The 20,856-nt window shown below is 36.9% G+C and overlaps 1 protein-coding gene across 1 annotated transcript in view; it reads right to left on the reverse strand.

Moving 5' to 3' along the window:
* COL25A1 (collagen type XXV alpha 1 chain) overlaps positions 1-20,856 on the reverse strand; it is a 563,954-nt gene that overhangs the window by 41,759 nt on the left and 501,339 nt on the right. Inside the window, exons 24-29 of the mRNA XM_078148267.1 lie at positions 14,539-14,562; positions 13,845-13,889; positions 11,402-11,446; positions 7,465-7,545; positions 4,818-4,880; positions 4,214-4,264 (exon numbers count right to left, since the gene is read on the reverse strand). Of these exons, the coding sequence (XP_078004393.1) occupies positions 4,214-4,264; positions 4,818-4,880; positions 7,465-7,545; positions 11,402-11,446; positions 13,845-13,889; positions 14,539-14,562 (309 nt within the window). The remainder of the gene's footprint in view (positions 1-4,213; positions 4,265-4,817; positions 4,881-7,464; positions 7,546-11,401; positions 11,447-13,844; positions 13,890-14,538; positions 14,563-20,856) is intronic.

A 20,856-nucleotide genomic window follows, 5' to 3' on the forward strand; every position in this document is an offset into this window, starting at 1 on the left:
TATAGGGAATCCTTCTTCCATTTGGACTCCAGAGGAACACTTTTGATGATCAGAGGCTTGAGAATAAAGTTATTTTGGAGATTGCTTGTATTTAGAATGCTTACATGGTCCTAAGACATTCATGGTAGACTCATGGTTGGAAGAGAGTCTTTAAGGCAATTTGCCCTATTGAATCAAATTTCTTTTAGTACTCAATAGAAATAAACACAGTAGGAGCCATACCTCTCAACAACTGTGTAATTAAAAAGATATATATTATGTGTATATATATCTATACATATATATAGTTGTAAAGATGTAGATAAAATCATCTACAAAAGCCTGTCTATTCTCTTCTCATGTCTTCTTCATGGATATCTCTTCATCAAGGTAAATTTTCTAATTCTTCACTGGGACATTATAAATATTCAATTGTATTTTATATTCCCTTCGGTTTATATTGCATATAGATTTCCCGGTTCTGCTTATTTTACTCTGCACCAATTTTCTGTCCTTCCTTATTTTTTTTTCTGAATTCTCATAGTCATAATTTTTCACAGTAAAAAAGTAATGCAAAGATTTTATAAAGAAGGAAAACCGGTTATATAGGTTAGTTAGTTACTGATGTGTTCTTGATCACTTTTGGGGGGAATAATAATACTGTTTGCAATTTTTTTACAATTGTTTGGTATTTTTCCTTCTTTGAAAAATCAATCCATTAATATTTTCAAAATTATATAACCTCCAGAATGTCTTTCCTCTGTGTGTACATTGTCTGACTGCCTTATTTTTCTCAATCACCGTTTCTACCTTTTCAAATAGTACGTTAATTACTGAGGTGTAATCAGATGATTGCTGAATTCAGTTTTGGTGGTTCCTTTGCTTTTGATAGTGAAACCAAAACGGTACAGAAATATTGGCATATCTGTTCCATTTTCCTTCTATTTGCTGTTCCCCTTCTCTTTATCTGCTGAAAACACTCAGTACATAACCTGGCTTGCTTGGATGTCACACAACTATCTAAAGGCAATGAGAAAGATCATTACATGGTCATCTCACCCTGAAAGACACACGAAGAATATAAACAAAGACTATCATGAGGATGATTGAAATTTGTGCTTCAAAACTATTTGAAGAAGTGAAGCAGTAGAGGAATCCTATGAAGAACCTGGCAAGATTTTCAAAGTGAGTCAGTATAAACTTTGGTACTTAGGTCAAGAGAGTGAAAAATATGATAGAAAATATTGTTCAAGATTAAGAAATAAAAAAGGCCCAAGCTTTACACATGCATATTATTAATACTTCCTTCAAGAAAGGACACATAAAGAACACCAAATGACGTAAAAAATGAAATTGACTGTATCTTAATTGACAGGTTAACTGGCTCCTTAGATGAACATAATTTCTGAATCAGCTGTCAGTGTGAAGTGAGAGCAAAGGTTAGAATGAACAACAAATGAGAAGAATAAAGACGAGATGTATTACAACACCTGAAATCTGACCTATTCTTTCAAGCTGCTTACACTGAAAAAAAGGGGAAATAGATAAAGATACTGACTTTGACTGTCATTATCTATTACAGAAGTGTAACTAATATAAAGCAGTCACTACAATGAGGAGGTTAAAACAGTCTAGGAACTATTTCAGGGAGCACTTGATCTCTTTTGCAGGTGAAGAGATGTGTGAGTCAAGGGCAACACTAGTTTGAGATACAAACTTACTATGGAAGGGTATGTTGGGTTCACAGTGGAATTGCCTCATTAAAAAAAAACAGGAGAATGTAAAGGAGGGGAAAACAAGTCTTGCATATAATAAGGGCTCATTAAATTTTTGTTGAACTGTTAAAATGACTGAAAAACAACATATTGAACACCTTCTATGTGCCAAGAAGTGTGGTATATGATTTACCTTCTCCTCTTGAGGTCATTATACAGATTGTCCTAAAATCCTTAGTGCAATTTTAAGCTATTAAAACTTAAAACTATTAAAACTTTAAACTGCACTAAGACTGTTTTATGGCCAATGTGTGTGTGTGTGTGTGTGTGTGTGTGTGTGTGTGTGTGTTCTGATAGAATGGCAATCAAAAGAAGTGCCCAAAAGCTGAAAACTGTGGGATATTGTCAATAAGGGGAATGAGACAGGCAAAAGGTCACTTTGGGATGGTGTGGAGCATGTAAAAAAAGTATTGGGAAGTCAGGAATAGAAAGAAATCTAGAATCTTAGGCTTTCATGTACTTAATACTAGATCTCTTAACCTGCAGGGAGAACTATTAATCCTTGTCCAACTCTCTGCCCCATTAGAAAAAAAGTAGAATTTGGGCAGAGGGGTGAGTGCAGGCAAATGCCTTCAATGGCTCAGTGATGACATATCACAGTATCAATCATTCTAATCACTTACTAGAAAGATCTTACAAATGAATGAATCAGGCTGCAAAATAATGCATTATAGGGAAATTAATAAGAAATCCAGAGAGACTAAGTAGACACTTGAACAAAACTATGCCCTTTGAATTCTATTTTGGCTTTTAATAAATATCTCAAAGGACTTTATTTAGAAAATAGGAGAGGGTAAATATGTTTGCATGTAAAATCATAAGAAAGAATTTGTTATGCAATAAAATATTGCATGCATATGTATGGCATTTTTTATTGCAACAATATGCTCACTTCAGACAGATTATTGAAAAACTTTTTTCTGGAGACGGCTTGTTTGTTTATCAGAAGTCCTCTCCACCTTTTACTTGGCTAGAATGTATTTCACAAGAGCCATTACTAAGAATAGATGAACAAGATACAGTATCATTTCATTTCCTTTTCTCTAAAGCTTTGGGAGGGAGTGTTGAAGTGCCAACATCATAATTACTAGGCTTAATGGACTAGTGACTGGTGCCCTAAGAAAGGATATGGAGGTGTCACCCACTGCAGAATGGAAGTGGTCATTTGTGAGATGGAATGATTGTGGCTAGTGCTACAGCTTGTGACTCAGGTACCTTCAACCATTCTATCATCCTTTTCTGTAGTTAGTCAAACATTTATTAAGCTCCTACTATGTGCCAGGCACTGAGATAAGCACTGGAACACAGTAGAAAGGAAAAGTGACCATAGTTTATCATATAATGAGATATAGATAGATAGATAGATAGATAGATAGATAGATAGATAGATATAGATAGATATAGATAGATAGATAGATAGATAGATAGATAGATAGATAGATAGATGATAGATAGATAGATAGATAGATAGATATAGATAGATATGGATCTGGCTACATATACATATACAATATATATGTATATCTACATTCACACACAGATAGATAGATAGATAGATAGATAGATAGATAGATAGATTCCCCGCCCAAATCCAGTTGTTAAACATTTACCAGCATACTGCTGGGTAGTATGTGTGTATGTATAGACAGATATAGATATAGGATATACACACACATATGTGTGTATATTTATATATGCAAAACATATCCATTATACATATATGTATACATGTTTATGTGTATGTATACACATGTATTAGATAAGCAACTGTGACCACTTTTTTGCATATGCATGTATAACCTCCCTGTGACCCAGCTGTTAAACATTTGCCAGCACATCTCTGTGTAATGTGTGGGTATGTGTGTGTGTATAGATAGATATAGATATATACAAGCATGTTGATATATACAGTACACATATTATTCTTATATGTATACATGTTTGAATGTGTATTTATACACACATACATGCATACACTATATATATGTACACACATACATATATATGAAAGAGATCTTATCTGTTGAGCAACAGTGAAGATAGATTTGATTTTTTTCATTGCCTGCCTTGCTAAAGACTATTAAAAAAATCCAACTATATATGAAGCCTATTTACAATAGAAAGCTGTTATGTTATGTAAAGCAAAACCCTTCAGAAATATTATCTGGTGGCCAGGATTTTATTAATGTTATATTGTTGAAGATGAGTAGAAGCTATCCCCAGGGGTTTGCTTATAAATTGTTTAACAACTGGATCTCTGGAAAAACAACAATTTACTCAGGACAGGGAGTAAGGGAAAGATACCATCTTAAGTCTTGGTAGCTCAAAGCAACAACTTAGTTTCTTTCTACATGTTTCTTGGTAAATAAAACAAACGTGGCTGGTGATTCTTTCTGGTTCCACTCTCGAGTTATAGCTCTTAAATAAAATATTAATTGCTGAAGAAAAAGAAGACTTACCATTGGACCTGGTGGACCATGGGGGCCTGGTGGACCTGGTGGGCCGATGATCTATACATTAAAAATAAAATGTGTTTGTTTCTTTCAGAAAAGTTAGACTGAATCCCTCTAGTTTGCAGCTCTCATTATTTGAATAGGGAGAAGGGCCTTGCAGGAAAGTGATGCATTAAATTCTCTATGTTTTAGATTCCTTCCATCAAATACCAATTGGTCCAAAACAGGAAGCAACCAATTATTAAGAAATACCATAAATGCTACAGCTACTGCTATATTTTCAAATATTCCAATGAGCAAAAACATGGCTCTAGAGAAAACTGGAAGTATGTTCTGCTTTTAGAATTCTACCCACAAGCAGTGATGGAAAGCCATTGATTTTTTTTTCCTTGGGGTTAGACAGCCCTCTGAAAAATTAGTTCCAACCTGTTCTCCTGAGACACCCATTGTACAAGGCTGACAGAAATTTCCTTTACAGTTTGACACACCAAGACATTAGCAGTTCCTACAGTTGTTAAACCATCTGGTGCAGGTCTGGGCTCAGTAAATGGAAGACCTGTTTTCCAACGTTTTATGGACAACCACAGGAATATAATCACAAGGAACTTACAGAGGGTCCCTGCGGCCCCGGTAAACCAGAGTCTCCTTTCTCTCCTTTCATGCCATTGGCACCCTATGAAGAACATGAAGAAAAATTCACTTTAGTGTCCATTACCCCCAAGTAACTGGGTCCACTTGGGCTAATAGTAACCGCTATTATAATACACTACAGAAATGGGTAGCTTATTTTCAGAAGGATCACAAAATTATGTACATTCAAAACACAAATAGTATCATCTTCTTCTCTCTATCTTTAAATAGTTTGTTGAAACCTCCAAGTTCTCTTGGGACATATCAATAAAAAAATACAGTAGAGATTTGATTTTTGTATTTTGCTCAAAATTTATTTTAATATTTCTCTAAATTGCAAATGAACACCTCACCTCCTAGGTTTTCTAATTAATTTTAATATATTTGCAGACTACCTGTACTTTTTTTTCTTTTTGGTTAGAAGCTGATCATCATAATTTAACACTCCTTTACAAGACTACATGCCAGGTATTGTATGCTGGGGGCTGTGGACACAAAACACAAACACCCAAATAATCCCCTTCCCCAAGCAGCTTCCACTGTACTAGAAACTTGATTAGGAATCTCCTTTGCCAGATTCTCTTCCAGATCCTATCTTCCAACCATGGGTGTCCCTTAGGGTTGTCTCGGTCCATCTTTACTTTCTGCCCATTTAATTGTCTTCTCTATGCTGAGAATTCTTAAATCTACCTATCTGGCCCCAGTGTCTCTGCTGACCTCCATTCTTGTACCTCCAGCTGCCTTTCAGATATCTTCAACTGGATGTCTGCTAATAGACATCTTAAACTAAACATGTTCAAGACTAAACTTATGATCTTTTCCCCTAACCTCTCCTCCTCTAGCATCAAGGGCAACATCATCCTCCCAGTCCCTCAGACTCCCGAGTTAGATGCTCCTCACTATCTCTCACTCCCCTGCCCCATATCCAACCTGTTGTCAAGATCTTGCAATTACCAAGGTGATTTCACCTTTGCAATATCTCTCAAATACACATCCTTCTCTCTTCCAGTACTGCCATCACTCTGATGCAAGCCCTCCTTAACTCACTCTTGGACAACTGCAAAAGCCTGTTGGTGGGTCTTCTTAAGCCTTATTCCATATCACATACTCTTTAATCCAGTGACAATGGCCTCCTTGCTGTTTTTTTTTCCTTGAACAAGACACTTCATCTCTTGGCTCTGGGTATTTTTCCTGACTGTCTCTCATACCTGCAGTGTTATCCCTCTTCATCTCCACCACCTAGTTTCCCTGGTTTCCCTCAAGTATCAACCAAACTCCCATTTTCTCTAGGAAGTCTTTCCCAACCTCTCTTAATTCTAATGTGTTCCTGTTCATTATTTTCTATTTACCTTGAATATAATTTGTTTGCATATATTTATTTGCTTAGACTGTGAGCTCTTTAAGGGCAGGAACTGTCTTTCACCTCTTTTTGCATCCCCAGTACTTAGCACTGTGCCTGGCATATAGTAGGTAATTAATAATTTTTTTTATTAAAATAAGAACCTCCATAAAGTCCTATAAGTGGCAGTCACTCCATTATTAATTGTAAATCAAATCTAAATTCCATTCACCCCCCTGATGAAAAGGATTTTACCCAAATCATCACTGCTAATTTGACAAGCATTTCACAGGAAAAATAGGGAAGTCTTTCCATAAACTTCAATTATTCATCTACTTTTCCTACAAATTAGTACATATAAATTCTCAGGAAGGGTTTTTTGTTTGTTTATTTTAACACATTTACAACACAGTACCAAAATGCTCTTCTCCCCCCTCCCCACCAGCCCCCATTATTAGGTACTTTAAAAACGGGTTTATTTTATGTCTCTAGTTTGATTTCCTGACATCTATTTGTCAAGTTTCTATGGGGACTAACTAACAGGAACGTGGCCAAACAAGGTTTTTCATCATTTCCTCCAATGAGCATGATTTAGAAAAAATGGGAGGTTGTATTCTCTGATCAGTTAGTTGGATTCCTACAGAAAGTCAGCATGGCACAGTGCTAGTCTGGACTCTAGTCCAGAGGACTTGGTTTCAAACTCCACCTGAGACACTAGCCATGAAAGTTTGTTATGAGCTCTATGATCTTCAGTTTTCTCATCTGTAAAATGGGGATAATAATAGTACCTATCTCAGCGAGTTGCTGAGAGGATCGAGTAAGAAAGTGCATGGTAAGGTGCTTTGCAAGCTTATAGTTTGAACTCCCCTTAAAGGGGAAGTGAACTTGGAGCTGATAGACAGGCAACCCCCAACATTCTGGTGAATTCTGTCTGTCCATAGGTTTCTACAGAATTACCCCTCCCACCCACAGCCACCCTGGTTTGGAGCATTATTATCATTACAGATGCTTACAGATGTTAGACAATATAATCTAGTATTCAGAGCTAGAGTAATAAATCAATACCCTCACCCTTCCAACAGAAAAATCATGTTGTTATCATTCTGAAACTAACAAATAATTTTTTCTAGTGATTTGATATTTCCTGATCTGGAAGCTAGCATGCACATGCATGCATACACACACACACACACACACACACACACACACACACACCACACACACACACACACACACACACACACACACACACACACACCTCCCCAAACCTTTATGTATACATACTCACCGGTAATCCAGGAAGTCCAATTCCTCCCTTTTCACCTGGCTGACCCGAATCCCCCATGTCTCCCTTTGAGCCTTTAGGACCCTAAAACATATAACAAATCATATGGACACCTGTTAGTCAGATCTTGGCTTAGGCATATTTCCAGAACAGCTGTCTCCACAGGCAGGTGAACAAAGACCTTTCTTTCCCCCTCAATGCTGGAATGATTATAATGATTATGATTCTGAATGGTCATATCCAGACCCCAGTAAAATTGCAAAGGCATGGACTCATAGAATGTCAGAGTTGGCATGTAGCTTAGAGACCCTCTAATCCACCGCTCTCATTATATAGGGGATGTAACTGTGAGACGTAGAGAGGAGTGACTTGCCTGGGGTCACACAGCTAAATAATACTTTTATTACTCCCACTGCAGAAAGCCCATAAAAAATCCCATCAAAACTGCTTTCCTCATTTAAAGGAAGACCCCAAAGTGCTTTGCTCATTCCAGTGAAGTATGAAAAACATGGCGTGGGGTGGTGGCAGACTGTGCCCTGATATTTGACTTCACCATTGAAACTTGGCATTGTCACCATTTATGGGAGCAAGGAGCTCAGCTTAAATTTCAACAGTGTAACTTTCATTTGTTATAGAAGTGGATAGGAGACTTGGGACTGGACCTGTGATTTCAGTGGAATAAAGAATCTCCCAGATGAAGAAACTCTCTCTCTCTCTCTCTCTCTCTCTCTCTCTCTCTCTCTCTCTCTCTCTCTCTCTCTCTCTCTCTCTCTCTCTCTCTCTCTCTCTCTCTCTCAGTGCAAGTTGGCACATCCTAGGTAACACAGAGTCTTAGAGAGTCACCTAGAGTGCTGAGATGCTGCATAACTTGTCCCTGGTCAGATAGCCAGCATATTTCAGAAGTAGAACTTGAATCCTGGTCTTCCTGGCTCCAAAGCCACTTTTCTATATACTATTTGTGTTGCCTCTCATAAAACTGGATGCCAATTCAAAATTAAAGATCAAATATGTCTCTATTTTTTTTCTTGTTGATATTCAGTTGTGTCCAACTCTTCATGGCTCCATTGAATGTTTTCTTGGCAAAGACAGATAGTGGAGTAGTTTGCCATGGCCTTCTCCAGCTCATTTTACAAATGAAGAAATTGAGGCAAATAGGGGTAAGTGACTTGCCCAGGGTCACACAGCTAGTAAGTGTCTGAGGCCAGATTTGAATTTACAAAGATGAATCTAGGCCTGGCATTCTATCCACTATGCCATCTTACTGAGGTTTGTTTTTTTTTAAGTGCAAGTAAATATTGTTGACATTATTCATTGAAATAATCACTGCTACAAAGTTTACTAGCCCCCAAATGCTTAACGATGTTTAACATTCGTCATTAATGCTCCTCCTAAATGTTTTTTTCCATATCCCTTATCTGATTTTATCCTCTTCATAGTCCTTTCAAATAGGCAGTGCAGACATTATCATACCTATTTTACATATAAGAAATGCATGAGTTTGTCTTTCATCATGCTGACAGGATCACTGGATCATAGCTTCAGACAATTAGCACTGAAGCAATTTCCTTTGGGAAAGAATTGTCATCAATGAATTGTCCCTGGCTGAGTCCTGATCAGAGTAGAGATGGCAGGCATGTGGCCAGAAGGAAGCATTCGTTTCCTTTTAGGAAGCATCACAGATGGTATGCCATAGCCTCTGAAACCACCGAACAGTGTCCTTCTCTAGATTCTGAACAACTAAAGGACAAAAATAGTCTTCCCTTATTCTTTACCTGGCTTTATAACACCTGATATAGAACCATGCATGTAATTTAATAAATTGTCATGAATGAATCAACAATTATGAAGGAATCTGTGTTTTCATAGTTTATGGATCAGAAATTGTATCCAGAAATCTTATCCTAGTGTGATTTCCCTTAGTGAGACGGGATGATAGGAACACAACAAATATTTGTAAATAAGGTACAAATAGGAACATGTTCCTATATAGACTCTAGGATGTCCAAGCTATCATATAGAGGTGGTATTATCTTTGGTTTTTAATGCTAGCATATCTTTACATCTATCCTTGGTAATTATGGACAATGAAGATCATTAATACTAAGTTTTTGTTTTGTTTTTATCTAGACCTGTGATTTCATTTATGTAGGAAACTAACTACCAGTGAGGAAGTTCCTTTACTGATAGCAGTTAGGTGGTGCAGTAGATAGATACAATGTTGGACCTGGAGTCAGGAAGACCCGAGTTCAAATCAGGTCTCAGGCACTTACCAGCTATGTAACCCTGAGCAAATGATTTAACCTCTGTCTGCTCCAGTTTTCTCATCTGTAAAATGGGCATAATAATAGTACCAGGTTTTTTGTGATGATAAGGGGGTAGCAAAAGGTAAGGGAATAAGCATTTATATATAGCCCCTACTATGTGCCAATCACCATAAGTTCTTCACTGATATTTCATTTGACCTTCACAATAACTGTAAAATGAAATAATATTTATAAAGTGTTTTGTAAACCTTAAAGCACTATGTCAATGCTAAGTATCATTATTATCATCATCAATGAGATAAGTAACTTCTACTGCTTATAGTCTATGAGAGTTTCCAGGAACCACTGAAAGGTTAGATGATTTGTTCAGAGTTATAAAACTAACATGTCAGGGGTGAGACTTGAACCTCTGAATGACTGAATCTAAGGCCAGTTCTCTATCCACCATGGAGCTCTCATTATAAGATGCAATAAAGCTATCCTAAAGATGAAGTCCTCTTCTGAGACTAGTTGAAATAGGGGTACACTTCCTTTTTTTAAAAAAAAAATTAAATGTGAGAAGGCATTGAGGCATACGGGAATGAGTGTTGCGCTTGAACAGTGAAGATCTGGGTTTTAATCCAAGGTCTGATGCTTGTGAGTATAGGTAAGTCACAAAACCTCTTTGAGATTGTTTTCTCATCTGTAAAATGGAAATAATGTGCTCTATTGAAAAGGTCTCTGGGATGGAAAAAAGGAGACCTGGGTTCTACCAATGAGCTTTGTGACCTGGGACAACTCCTTTTCCTCCCTCTCTGCTTCATGTCCACAAGTTCCATGTTCCATCCATGCTAAAAAATAAAGAAGAGGGACTAGATAATTTCACAATTTCACTCAGCTCAAAGACTATATGACTTATATATAACATATTATGAACATCATTGTTAAAAGAGACCAATATAGGTCTGCAAATGGTACCCAGTACAATGATACATTGGCACAGAGCATCTAAAAAAATCATTTTTTCCTTAATTTGTTACTGAATGAAAAGGGTTTGTTCAAATGATATGGCATCTAAATCTTGATAAGTTATTGTCTTTTTCACTTTGATCCAAGGCCTGCCTATTTCATAAGGTTGTTGAGGCCAAAGCATTAATGTAAAATTGTTATACAAGTACAAAGTCACATTGATATCACAGAGAAGAAGCATGGTGTAGTGGTTAGAAGACCTCACTTCAAATACCATTTCTGACGCTTATTAGCTATGTGACTATAGACAAGTTATTTAATCTCTCTGAGCTGGGGTTTCTTCATATGTTAATGGCAATAAAAATAATACTGTCTTGTCTGCCTCATAGAATTGTATGACTCCATATACAATGAAGGGTTTTTTTTGCACACTTAAGTGCTACATAAAGACCAATTATTATCACAAAAAATAAAATAATTTACAGATTATAACCATTATTATGTTTAATGTTAAAACATCAAATAAGTTATATTTTCTGAAATCAATATGATCTTAAAATAAAATATGATTAATTTAAAATTATGACTAAAAGAAATAATTTCAAATCACTTGTCAAACTCTGTGATGGTCATGGACTAGGTTTTATGGATCGTAAACTCCTGTCTTATAACAACAATAGAAGTAATGGTGCAAAGGCAACAGCATCGATGATATACTTGGGATATACCTGTTCACCATCAACTCCTGGTGTTCCTGGAGATCCTGGCTCACCCTGTTAAAAAGGGAAAATAAACAGTGTTTCCCTGGTCTCCATTCATCATTTGCTTCGCTAAGTAACAACACACTCTAACCTATCAGATGAAATAAATTAGAATGATCCAAATCAGAACCGAATAAGAAATTCTGACATCATAACACATGTCGAACTTGGGAAGTGAGTGCTTTCCGAGATTACTCACTTCAGTGCTTGTATAAAGTAGCTAAGACCCAATGCTACATTTGTGAAAATAGAACTAGGCTAAATATTTGCAGTAAGAGTAAACTCATCAAGGCAATTTAAAGGCAGGTCAGGCCATGCCCTGCAGCAAAAATCTATAAGCCTGAGTTAAGTTGTGGGTTTTCTTTTTTTACTTCAAAATCCTCTGTACTCTCTCTTGGTAACCCAGGCTTGGAACAAAGTCAAGCACTGACATTTTCCCAAAGCATAACAATGAATGTTCCTTGAATTTACAGCTCTATTTTAACTGGCACAGTTTTCCTTTGTTTTGAGACTAGGTCCCTCTCTTCTCCAGGCTGGAAGAACAATGGCAACTCATAGGCATGGAAGCTCTTACTTGCTCTGTTTCCTACCCAGGCTGGCTCTCCCTACCTTAGATAACTGCCCCTTCGCTGGGGCCTTGCCCATATTGGTGTTAAACTCAGTACCCTTAGCCTACTGCAGCTCAGAACTTCAGAGCTCAAGCAATTCACCAGCCTCAGCCTCCCTGGTAGCAGCTATCAGAGGACACCACCATTCCCAAAACTGGCACTTGTTTCAAATACTGATTGCAAAATGATAACCGATGTGAATATGTTGTTATTTAAGAGTTATAATTATTGGAGAACACAATAAATCAAAGAGCTTCTGATTATCAAATTACTTCTAGGTAAATTTAATATCCTACATCATGCTAGGAAGGAGCTACTATTTACAGTTCACATTATGACGGTATTTCTTATTTACTTTACGCTACAAGTAGAATGATTTATATATTTTAATTGAAGCTATTAAAAATATTAACTTGTGCCTCAAACACCAGACCAAGGTTTATTTAATTTACAGACATCTGGCCATATTTCATTTGGAAAGACAATAAGCCAACAGATTTTGTGAAAGGTCTGATAATATTTATTATAGAGATAGTGTTTATGTGAAAAACAATTTCATAGGCTATACATATTTATTATGTTTTAGGGGAGATGTTTTGATGTGCTGAGTATATTTGAATCTATATCACAAGACATCATCTATTAAATGCTATGGATCAGATTCTATGACAATTATGTAGGACTATCTACAAGTGAACTTTTTAGAGCTTGATTGATCTGCCAAACGGACCATTTTTCAAGGAAGTGGGCTCAAGTTTGTATTTTGTAGAAGGATTTGGTGTGATGGAATAAGAAACCACAACATGAAATGACTAATGTTGCTCTCATTGATTGAAAAACAAAAGAAAACAAAACTGAGTTTTGTGGGCTACAACATAATTTTAAAGCTTTCCAGGGCTTATTTGGGAAGGTATGAAATTGAACATATGAAATCCATATGGAGAGAAAAGAGCTTTCTTATTTTGGAGTTCTTTCTCTCTATTATAGTAGCGAAGTATAGTTGAACACAAATGCCACGGAATCCTGGAACAAGGCGAACTCGCCAGGTCCTAGTTTTGCTCACTGACTAAATAGCACTCAGTGCTGTCACTTTGGGCTGGATAATGATTATTTTTCTAAGCATTTATCCCTTTAAATATTTAATCCCATATGTTTATCGGGAAATGTAATTCACATGTATGATTGACCCTTCACTCACCAGAATTTTGTAATTTGACATTCAAGAATTTAGAAAGTACTATTTCACCAAGAAACAAAATACTGAATGAAACCAACATAGATTGCAATTTAGTTGAACTACAAAGTGGAAATGGTTACTAAGCACCATCAAATTGTTTCATTACTTCTAACGCAACATATGAAAACTTTTTGAAACCGTATACCCAACAGACATAAGGTATTCAGCTGAAAGTGCCTTTATATTTCCTATCTACCCTCACAACATCCCTAGTCATGCACTGAATCACATGGCAAATCTGCTTTTAAACACACAAAGATGGCATCGTGCCCTTGATGATGGAAGAGTATGGCAAGTAGAGAGCCTTTAAATGCACAAAGTGGTTTGAATGATCACGAATAATTTAATGACAACCAGAATCCCGCACGTTCGGAATTGAAGTGATACTTTTTAAAAAAATGTCAGATTCCTACTTTAGTTCATTGATTAAATTTCACCCCTTGTTTCTGTCTCTGTTTTTCCCACTGAAACTACTGCTGACCTTCAAGGATCCTGTCTACTGTGGAGAACTGTGCATGGATGCATGTACATACTGCTAACGGAAACAAGTAAAATAAAAGATAACCTTTGGTCCCTGCAATCCTTGTGGTCCCGGAGGTCCTGGGGGTCCCTAAATCAAGAAAGAAACATAGATGTCAAAAAACGAGAGCAGGATTAGGTACCAAACAACTCCAGAAAACAGCTAATACACAAACATTACACACAAAAACAATGATTGTGATAAAATCTGATTTACAGCTTGGAATAATCCTACAGGGCATAACAGATCACTAAGTTAGGAGAACTCTATAATTTCATATGTTAATGATAAACACAAACATTTAGGTCAAAGTAGCAACGGGAATTCTTTGGCAATGGAGGTTTCCCTCTAGGCCCTGGATTCATTGTTTTAAGACACTCAGCCTATAAATATTTACTTTTCTGGATGTTCCCTCCCCGTAAGCCAGATTTTATGAACATTTAAGGCCATAGCTGTGATATTTAATAATAAGTTTCCACTGGCTTCATCTCATAATATAATCTCCATGTTTTAGCCATGTTTTCTTTTATAAGGTGAAAGAGACTTTTTTTTCCTGCCATAAGATAGAACCTAGTATAATTCAACCAGGGCTAGCATGATGTAGGAGTTTATCACCATGAGGAAACCCAGAGATAAATATCGGAAACAAGAATAATAAAGGAGTACCATTATAACCAACATGCAGCCACACAGAAGAGACACATTTATGAACTGGAGGAAAACATGCAATAGGAATTACCGTGACAGTTAAAGTAGTAATCCTCTGTTGGAAAAATGTATCGACAAAAGACAATGTTACCAATATGGCACACAGAAATATACTACTACATTTGCTTAATAATGAACTCTTCTGAGGATGTACAGAAAGATGAGTATGTCCTGCATCACCAACTGTCTATCAGACATTTCAAACTGGATGAGTAGACATCTCAAACTCAACATCTCCAAAACAGCACTCACCATTTTCCCCTCCCAAATTCATCCCTTTATGAATTTCCCTATTACTGTTGAGGGCATCACCATTCTCACAATCACCCGTGCTTGCAAAACCTTGGTATCACCTTCAATTCCTTAGTCTCATTCACACATATACAGTCTGTTCCCAAGTCTTGTAATTTCAACATCTCTCACATTTATCCCCCTTATGATACAGTTACCACTCCAGTTCAGGCTCTCATCACCTTTCATCTGAAGTATTGCAGTAGACTCCCACTTGGTCTCCCTACTTCAAGTTTCTCTTTACATCAATCCTCCTCACAGCTGCTAGTGATTTTCCTCAAATATAGGTCTGATCAATTCATGCCCCTCCCCCAAACTCAATAAATTCCAATGGCTCCTTATTACTTCTAGAATAAAATACAAAGTCACTTGTTTGGCATTAAAAGCTATTCACAACCAAATGCTAATCTTTTCAGTCTTTTAACAATCCACTCCTTTTCCCCTACTCTATTCAGTTTTATGTTTTAGTAGCTCAAAAACTGCACCAAAACTTTTAGAACACCCTAGATTTATCTTAATGTACTAATTCATACAGATGTTATCTCTCCCATTAGAAAAAAATAATAAAAATTTAAAAAAAATTTTAAATAACAAAAATTAAAATCAAGGGAAATAGTTACATGTGAAAAGCCAGCAGGACTATGGAGAAGGGACAGTGTACAGTGAGAAAAAGGAATAAAAATCCTTGCCATCAGATCCTTCCTCTGACACATAGTGTGTGACCCTGAATATGTCACTTAACCTTTTAGAAGTGTACCTAGGTACTTTCTAAGAATAGTGGTCAACATGCTTTGGCAAAAAGAATCCTATACTGATGAAAATTGTGGTTTAGAACCAAAAAATATTCAAAATGAGAAAGTTGTGTGTGTTTCAGGTACAGGGGATCACTGGTTATTTCATATGTAGTATGGAAGTTTGCTGTCACCAGTGTAAGAGAACCTTGCCATTTACTGAGTTTCTTTCTAGAGAATCTTGCAATTGGGAATTCCATTTGCACTATATTATAATGATCATCAATGCCCATTTTCTCTCCTCTTGGGCCTTTTGGGTATCTTGATTAAGGGTGTGAATTAATAGTGTAAAGCTGCCCCATACTGATTATAATAGTATGGAGAGAGTACAGTAACAAAGCATAATTATGCTATTTGAGGAGGAAGCGTGGATTGGCATGCCTCACTGTGAATATTTAAGCCTGCAAATCACAACTGCAAGAGGATTGACTGTTTCCTGTAATAGCTTTATTGAGTCTGCTACCTCATCAAAAGTTCTGAAGAAAACCACTTGGGAGAAAACTCTTCAGTGGTTCTGCTTGCTATCAGAATAACTGAATTTCTTCATCTCTAAAGCCCTGGCTTAGAGGACCCAGAAGATCTATTGATTCTCATTATTTTAAAAATCCATCCTGGAATCTTACACTTTGCTGAGACCTTGGGTTTCTTCCTAGTGTTTATCTGGAGGACTTGTGAATGTCATTTTAAAAAAAATCTTTCTCTGACCCATATTTCCCATTTGCATCTCAGAATTGCAGGAACTTACAAATATCATTTTTTTAAAAAAAATTAAAATTCTCTTTCTTTATTTGGGTATTTGATTCTCAATATTATTCTGTATCTTGATGTTTAACTGGGAAATAGCTGTGGTGTAATAGGTAGAGAGAATCAAACTTTGAATCATGAGGATCTGAGTTCAAGGCCTGATTTTGACACTTTTTGGATGTGCCACCCCTCAGGCACCTCTCTAAGAATAATACAAGGTGTCCTAAAAGTCTTACTACAATTTTAAGTTATTAAGGCTTGAAATTGCACTTAGATTTTTGGGATACATCAGATAAGTTGTAGAACAAACATCACTATATAGGAAATTTTATTGCCACGGATTCCCTATCAAATGAAATTATAGATACAATCCAAATGAACTATAGGTGGCACAGGGGTAGGCCAGTCACATAGTGAGAGGGGAATAGCCCATATACTTTGTTGGTATCTAGACAGTGTAAAGGGATATAGAATAAACCCATCGGGCCATTGGGAAGACTCCTCCGTGGGCAATTTCTGTAAGGCTATGGACAAGAGTCAAGCAGGTTGAGAGAGCGATGGATGGATTGGAGTCTGCATTGCTGGAAGGAGTAAAATCATTGGTGAGATCTCAGATTCATCAAAGTAGTACTTAATTAAACAACCCTAACAAGTCCCTCAGTGACATCATCTCTACAATAAAATTGATTGTGTTCATTTCAGCCTCAAACATGACAGATGATTAAAACTATACAGCTCTAAGATAGAAAATGTCTATAATTAAGAATTCAGTTAAAAAAAAACCCATACAAACACAGTATTCCAGCAAATATGGGAATGGACAATGCTGATGATTCTGGAAGAGGTTACCTAGGAAGGAACTGCCTGGACTGGTTTTGTAGATACTAGGGGCACAATTCTTAGTTCCTTTATTTTAAATGACTATTTTTTGTTTGTTTCAAAGAAGCAATTAGAAAATGAAAGAGAGGGGCAGCTAGGTGGCGCAGTTGATAGAGCTCTGGCCTTGGAGTCAGGAGGACCTGAGTTCAAACCTAGCCTCAGACACTTGATACTTTAGCTGTGTGACCCTGGGCAAGTCACTTAACCCTACTTGCCTCACCAAAAAAAACAAAAACAAAAACAAAAAAAGAAAATGAGAGGGAGAGAGACCATCCTTTAAAATGTTACTTTTAAACAGGAAAACAGAATCAAAACCAGAGAGTGGTGAGGAGAAATAATATAGTCCATCTGCCTTTAGTAATATTTAAACAAAACCAAGCAGATGAACAGATAGCACATATAAATCACATTTTCTACCTAAACTTGAAATTATTTTTCTTACCTTTCATAAATACGACAGCATTTTTTTTCTTTTTTTGAACAGTTTTATGAGTTGCCAAATGAATGATATACCTGATAATCTGAAATTGTTGCTTGTAGAAGCTGATGCTAACAACTGAAATAGCTAACAGATTGCCTTTAAAACAGCAATATAGTTAAGTTTCCATGGTCTTCAATAGGCTTGAAACTTATGCAGGGCATTTACTGTTTGTCCTGCTAACTTACAGGAGAAATGACTATCAATGAAGCCAGCTTCACAGATCTGCTGTTTTTATGGTCACCTGGAAGTGCCCACATGCAATCACACAGTGCTATCCTAACACCTGCAACCAAATACACATTTTGTATCTAGTCCTGTAAAGTTGAAGATACATAAACCCAGCAGGGTTCTCTCTTGAACTCTGGTAGTAATTTGAAAACCATGGCTTTCAGTGGTGATAGAATAAGAAGTCTTGTTCTCTCCAGTGAGACATGAAATGAAATGGGAAGCATGAACTACAGCAAATATAAATTGGTTTGAGCCAGCCAGGCTGTTCAGTAATTTATTCCCCAAGAACTCCCGCGTGAAGCCCTTTAGAATCAAAGGCTGTTTTGTCCCCTGTGTCCCATAATGATGCCAGATTGAAATTACCTATCACTGATTCTGCCTTACACCTGAAGAAGAGGTACAGTTTATGAGAAATATTAAAGCTTACGTTAGGAAGCAGAGGGTTTTTTTTTTATTGCTAATTGCTCAAAACTTAACTGCCTGGCAAATTAAAATGAAAACAAATGTCTTATGGAGTACAGGCTATGGAATGAAATGATGTATAATCATTTGGTTTTATATTATCAATGTGGTACCTTATAAATATACCATATCTTGTACATTATTCAAAAATAGCTAGCATTTACATAGTGCCTTAAGGTTTGTTCAGTGTTGTACATATGGACCCATTTGATCCTTACAACAACTCTAAGAGAGGTGCTATTTTTATTCCTATTTTACAGATGAGAAAACTGAGGCACAGAGATGTTAAATGATTTGCCCATGATCACACAGCTAGGGAATGTCTGAAACAGGATTCAAACTCAGGTCTGATTCCAAGCATTCTAATCTTCTATCCTACTTGCCTTTGAAGGACATGTGATGTTACACTCTTCACTTATGTGTGTAAATTGTAACCTATTCATGCCCGAAATTCTTTTTTAAATCTTTCTATAAATTCTCTGTGGAGGAGATATCCAACATATTAGTGTTCTTCTAGGTCTTTTAGCATTCCCAAAATACCAGGGTGCCATCTGTTACCCTCACTCTTGTCATGTCCTTTTCTAGTCATACGTGTCTTTGATGGTATGAGCATCTTTGTGCATGCAAGACATTGCTGGAAATAGGTTGGATTCTACTTTACCTCCATTACATCTCTCTCCATTGTCCTTTGGATAACCCCAATTTTCCTTCTTTGATACACAGTCATATAAAATCACCACAAGTATTTTGCTGTTTTCTGTGCCATCTTGTGCCTCTGTTGCTTACACAGGCTAGCTAGAACTCTTAATCACTGCCAAGGCTCAGCTTAAATGCCTTCTCTGACAAAGGTTATGACAATCAAACAAAAACTGTGGACATTTATACCAAGCTAGAAAGACTTGAATTATGGTCCAGAGTGCTGGGCTGCTATCCGAGGACCAACTTAGCTATGCATGAAGAGTCTAACTGCCAGCAGATTGGCCAACAAATATAATTGTTGGCCATGCTAAGCCCTGCAATAGCTACAAATAAAAATTAACCTCCATTTTGTGTTAGTAAGGGAGCAGTGAAAAAGGAGGCAGAGGGCATTATGTTCTAGCCAACCTGAACTCTTAGCAGTTCCTGAAATTAATATTTCATTTCCCACCTCTGAATTAGCACAAGCTATTCCCTATGACTGAAATGCACTCTCTTCATTCATTCAAGTGGCTCACATTCCTCTGATGTTATAATTTTTCAATGTTTCCTCCTTCTCTTCAGTCTCTGAGTGTGCATAGAGGAGCCAAGGCAAACCTTTGACATGTACCCTTGATCTCATCCTTCCTGCCTTCTCTAGCAGATTATTCCTGACATTAGCCTTACCCTCTAATTTTCAGTCCTTTCCTATTTCCTTCCTCCTTCCTAGATGCCTACAAACATAACCGAATCTCTTGCATCCTAAGAAACAAAAACAAAAACAAAACACCAAAACATCGTATAATTTGACCTCATCATTCAGCTGAAATCACTCTCTCCAAAATTACCAGCAGTCTTATAACTGCCAAAATGAATGATATTTTCTCATTCCTCAATCAATCAATAAACACTTATTAAGCACCTAGTATGTGCCAGGCACTGTGGTAAAGGCTGAAAGAAATAATGATAGCTAACATTCGTATAGTGCTTACTATATGCCAAGTACTAATTTAATCCTCACAATAACCCTGGGAAGTAGGTGCTATCATTATCCTCATTTGACAGTTGAGGAAACTGAGGCAAATAGAGGTTAAGAAACTTACCTGGGGTCACAGAGATAGTAAATGTCTAAGGTTGGATTTGAACACAGGTCTTTCTGACTCCAGACCCAGAACTCTATGCACTGTGCCTCCTAGCTGCCCCAATATCATTCTTGACCTCTCTGAAACGTTTGGCCCTATTTAATCATTTTCCATCTATGGTTTTCATGACTCTGCTCTCTTGTTTTTCCTTCTACCTATCTGACCACTCCTCAGTCTCTTTTGCCACATCTTCATTCAGGTTTTGCACACTAACTTTGGGTGTCCCCTAAGACTCTGTCCTAGGCCCTCTCTCTTTTTCTCTCTGTACTCTTTCACTTGGTGATCTCATCAGCTTCTGTGGGTTCAATTATAATCTCTATGCAGACCTATTTATTATTCAGCCCCAGTCTCTCTCCTGATCTCCTGTCCCACATCACCAACTAAATACCTGTTGGACATTTTGAACTCAGTGTTCCATAGGCATGTCAAACTCATCATGTTTCCATTCTTCTGAATTTTCCTATTACTATCAAGGACACCACCATCCTCTGGTCACTGAGGTTCATAACCTCAATGCCCTTAGCTTCTTTCTCTCATCCCACATGTCTGATCAGTGACCAAACCTTATAATTAGATACAGTTCTCAATCAATAATTAATAAATAATACAGCCATTTTACACTACAAACACACTGCAGATATACATATACATGTATG

Source organism: Phascolarctos cinereus, unplaced genomic scaffold (assembly GCF_003287225.1).
Source record: "Phascolarctos cinereus isolate Bilbo 61053 unplaced genomic scaffold, phaCin_HiC Scaffold_9;HRSCAF=440, whole genome shotgun sequence".
In the NCBI taxonomy this organism is placed as follows: domain Eukaryota; kingdom Metazoa; phylum Chordata; class Mammalia; order Diprotodontia; family Phascolarctidae; genus Phascolarctos; species Phascolarctos cinereus.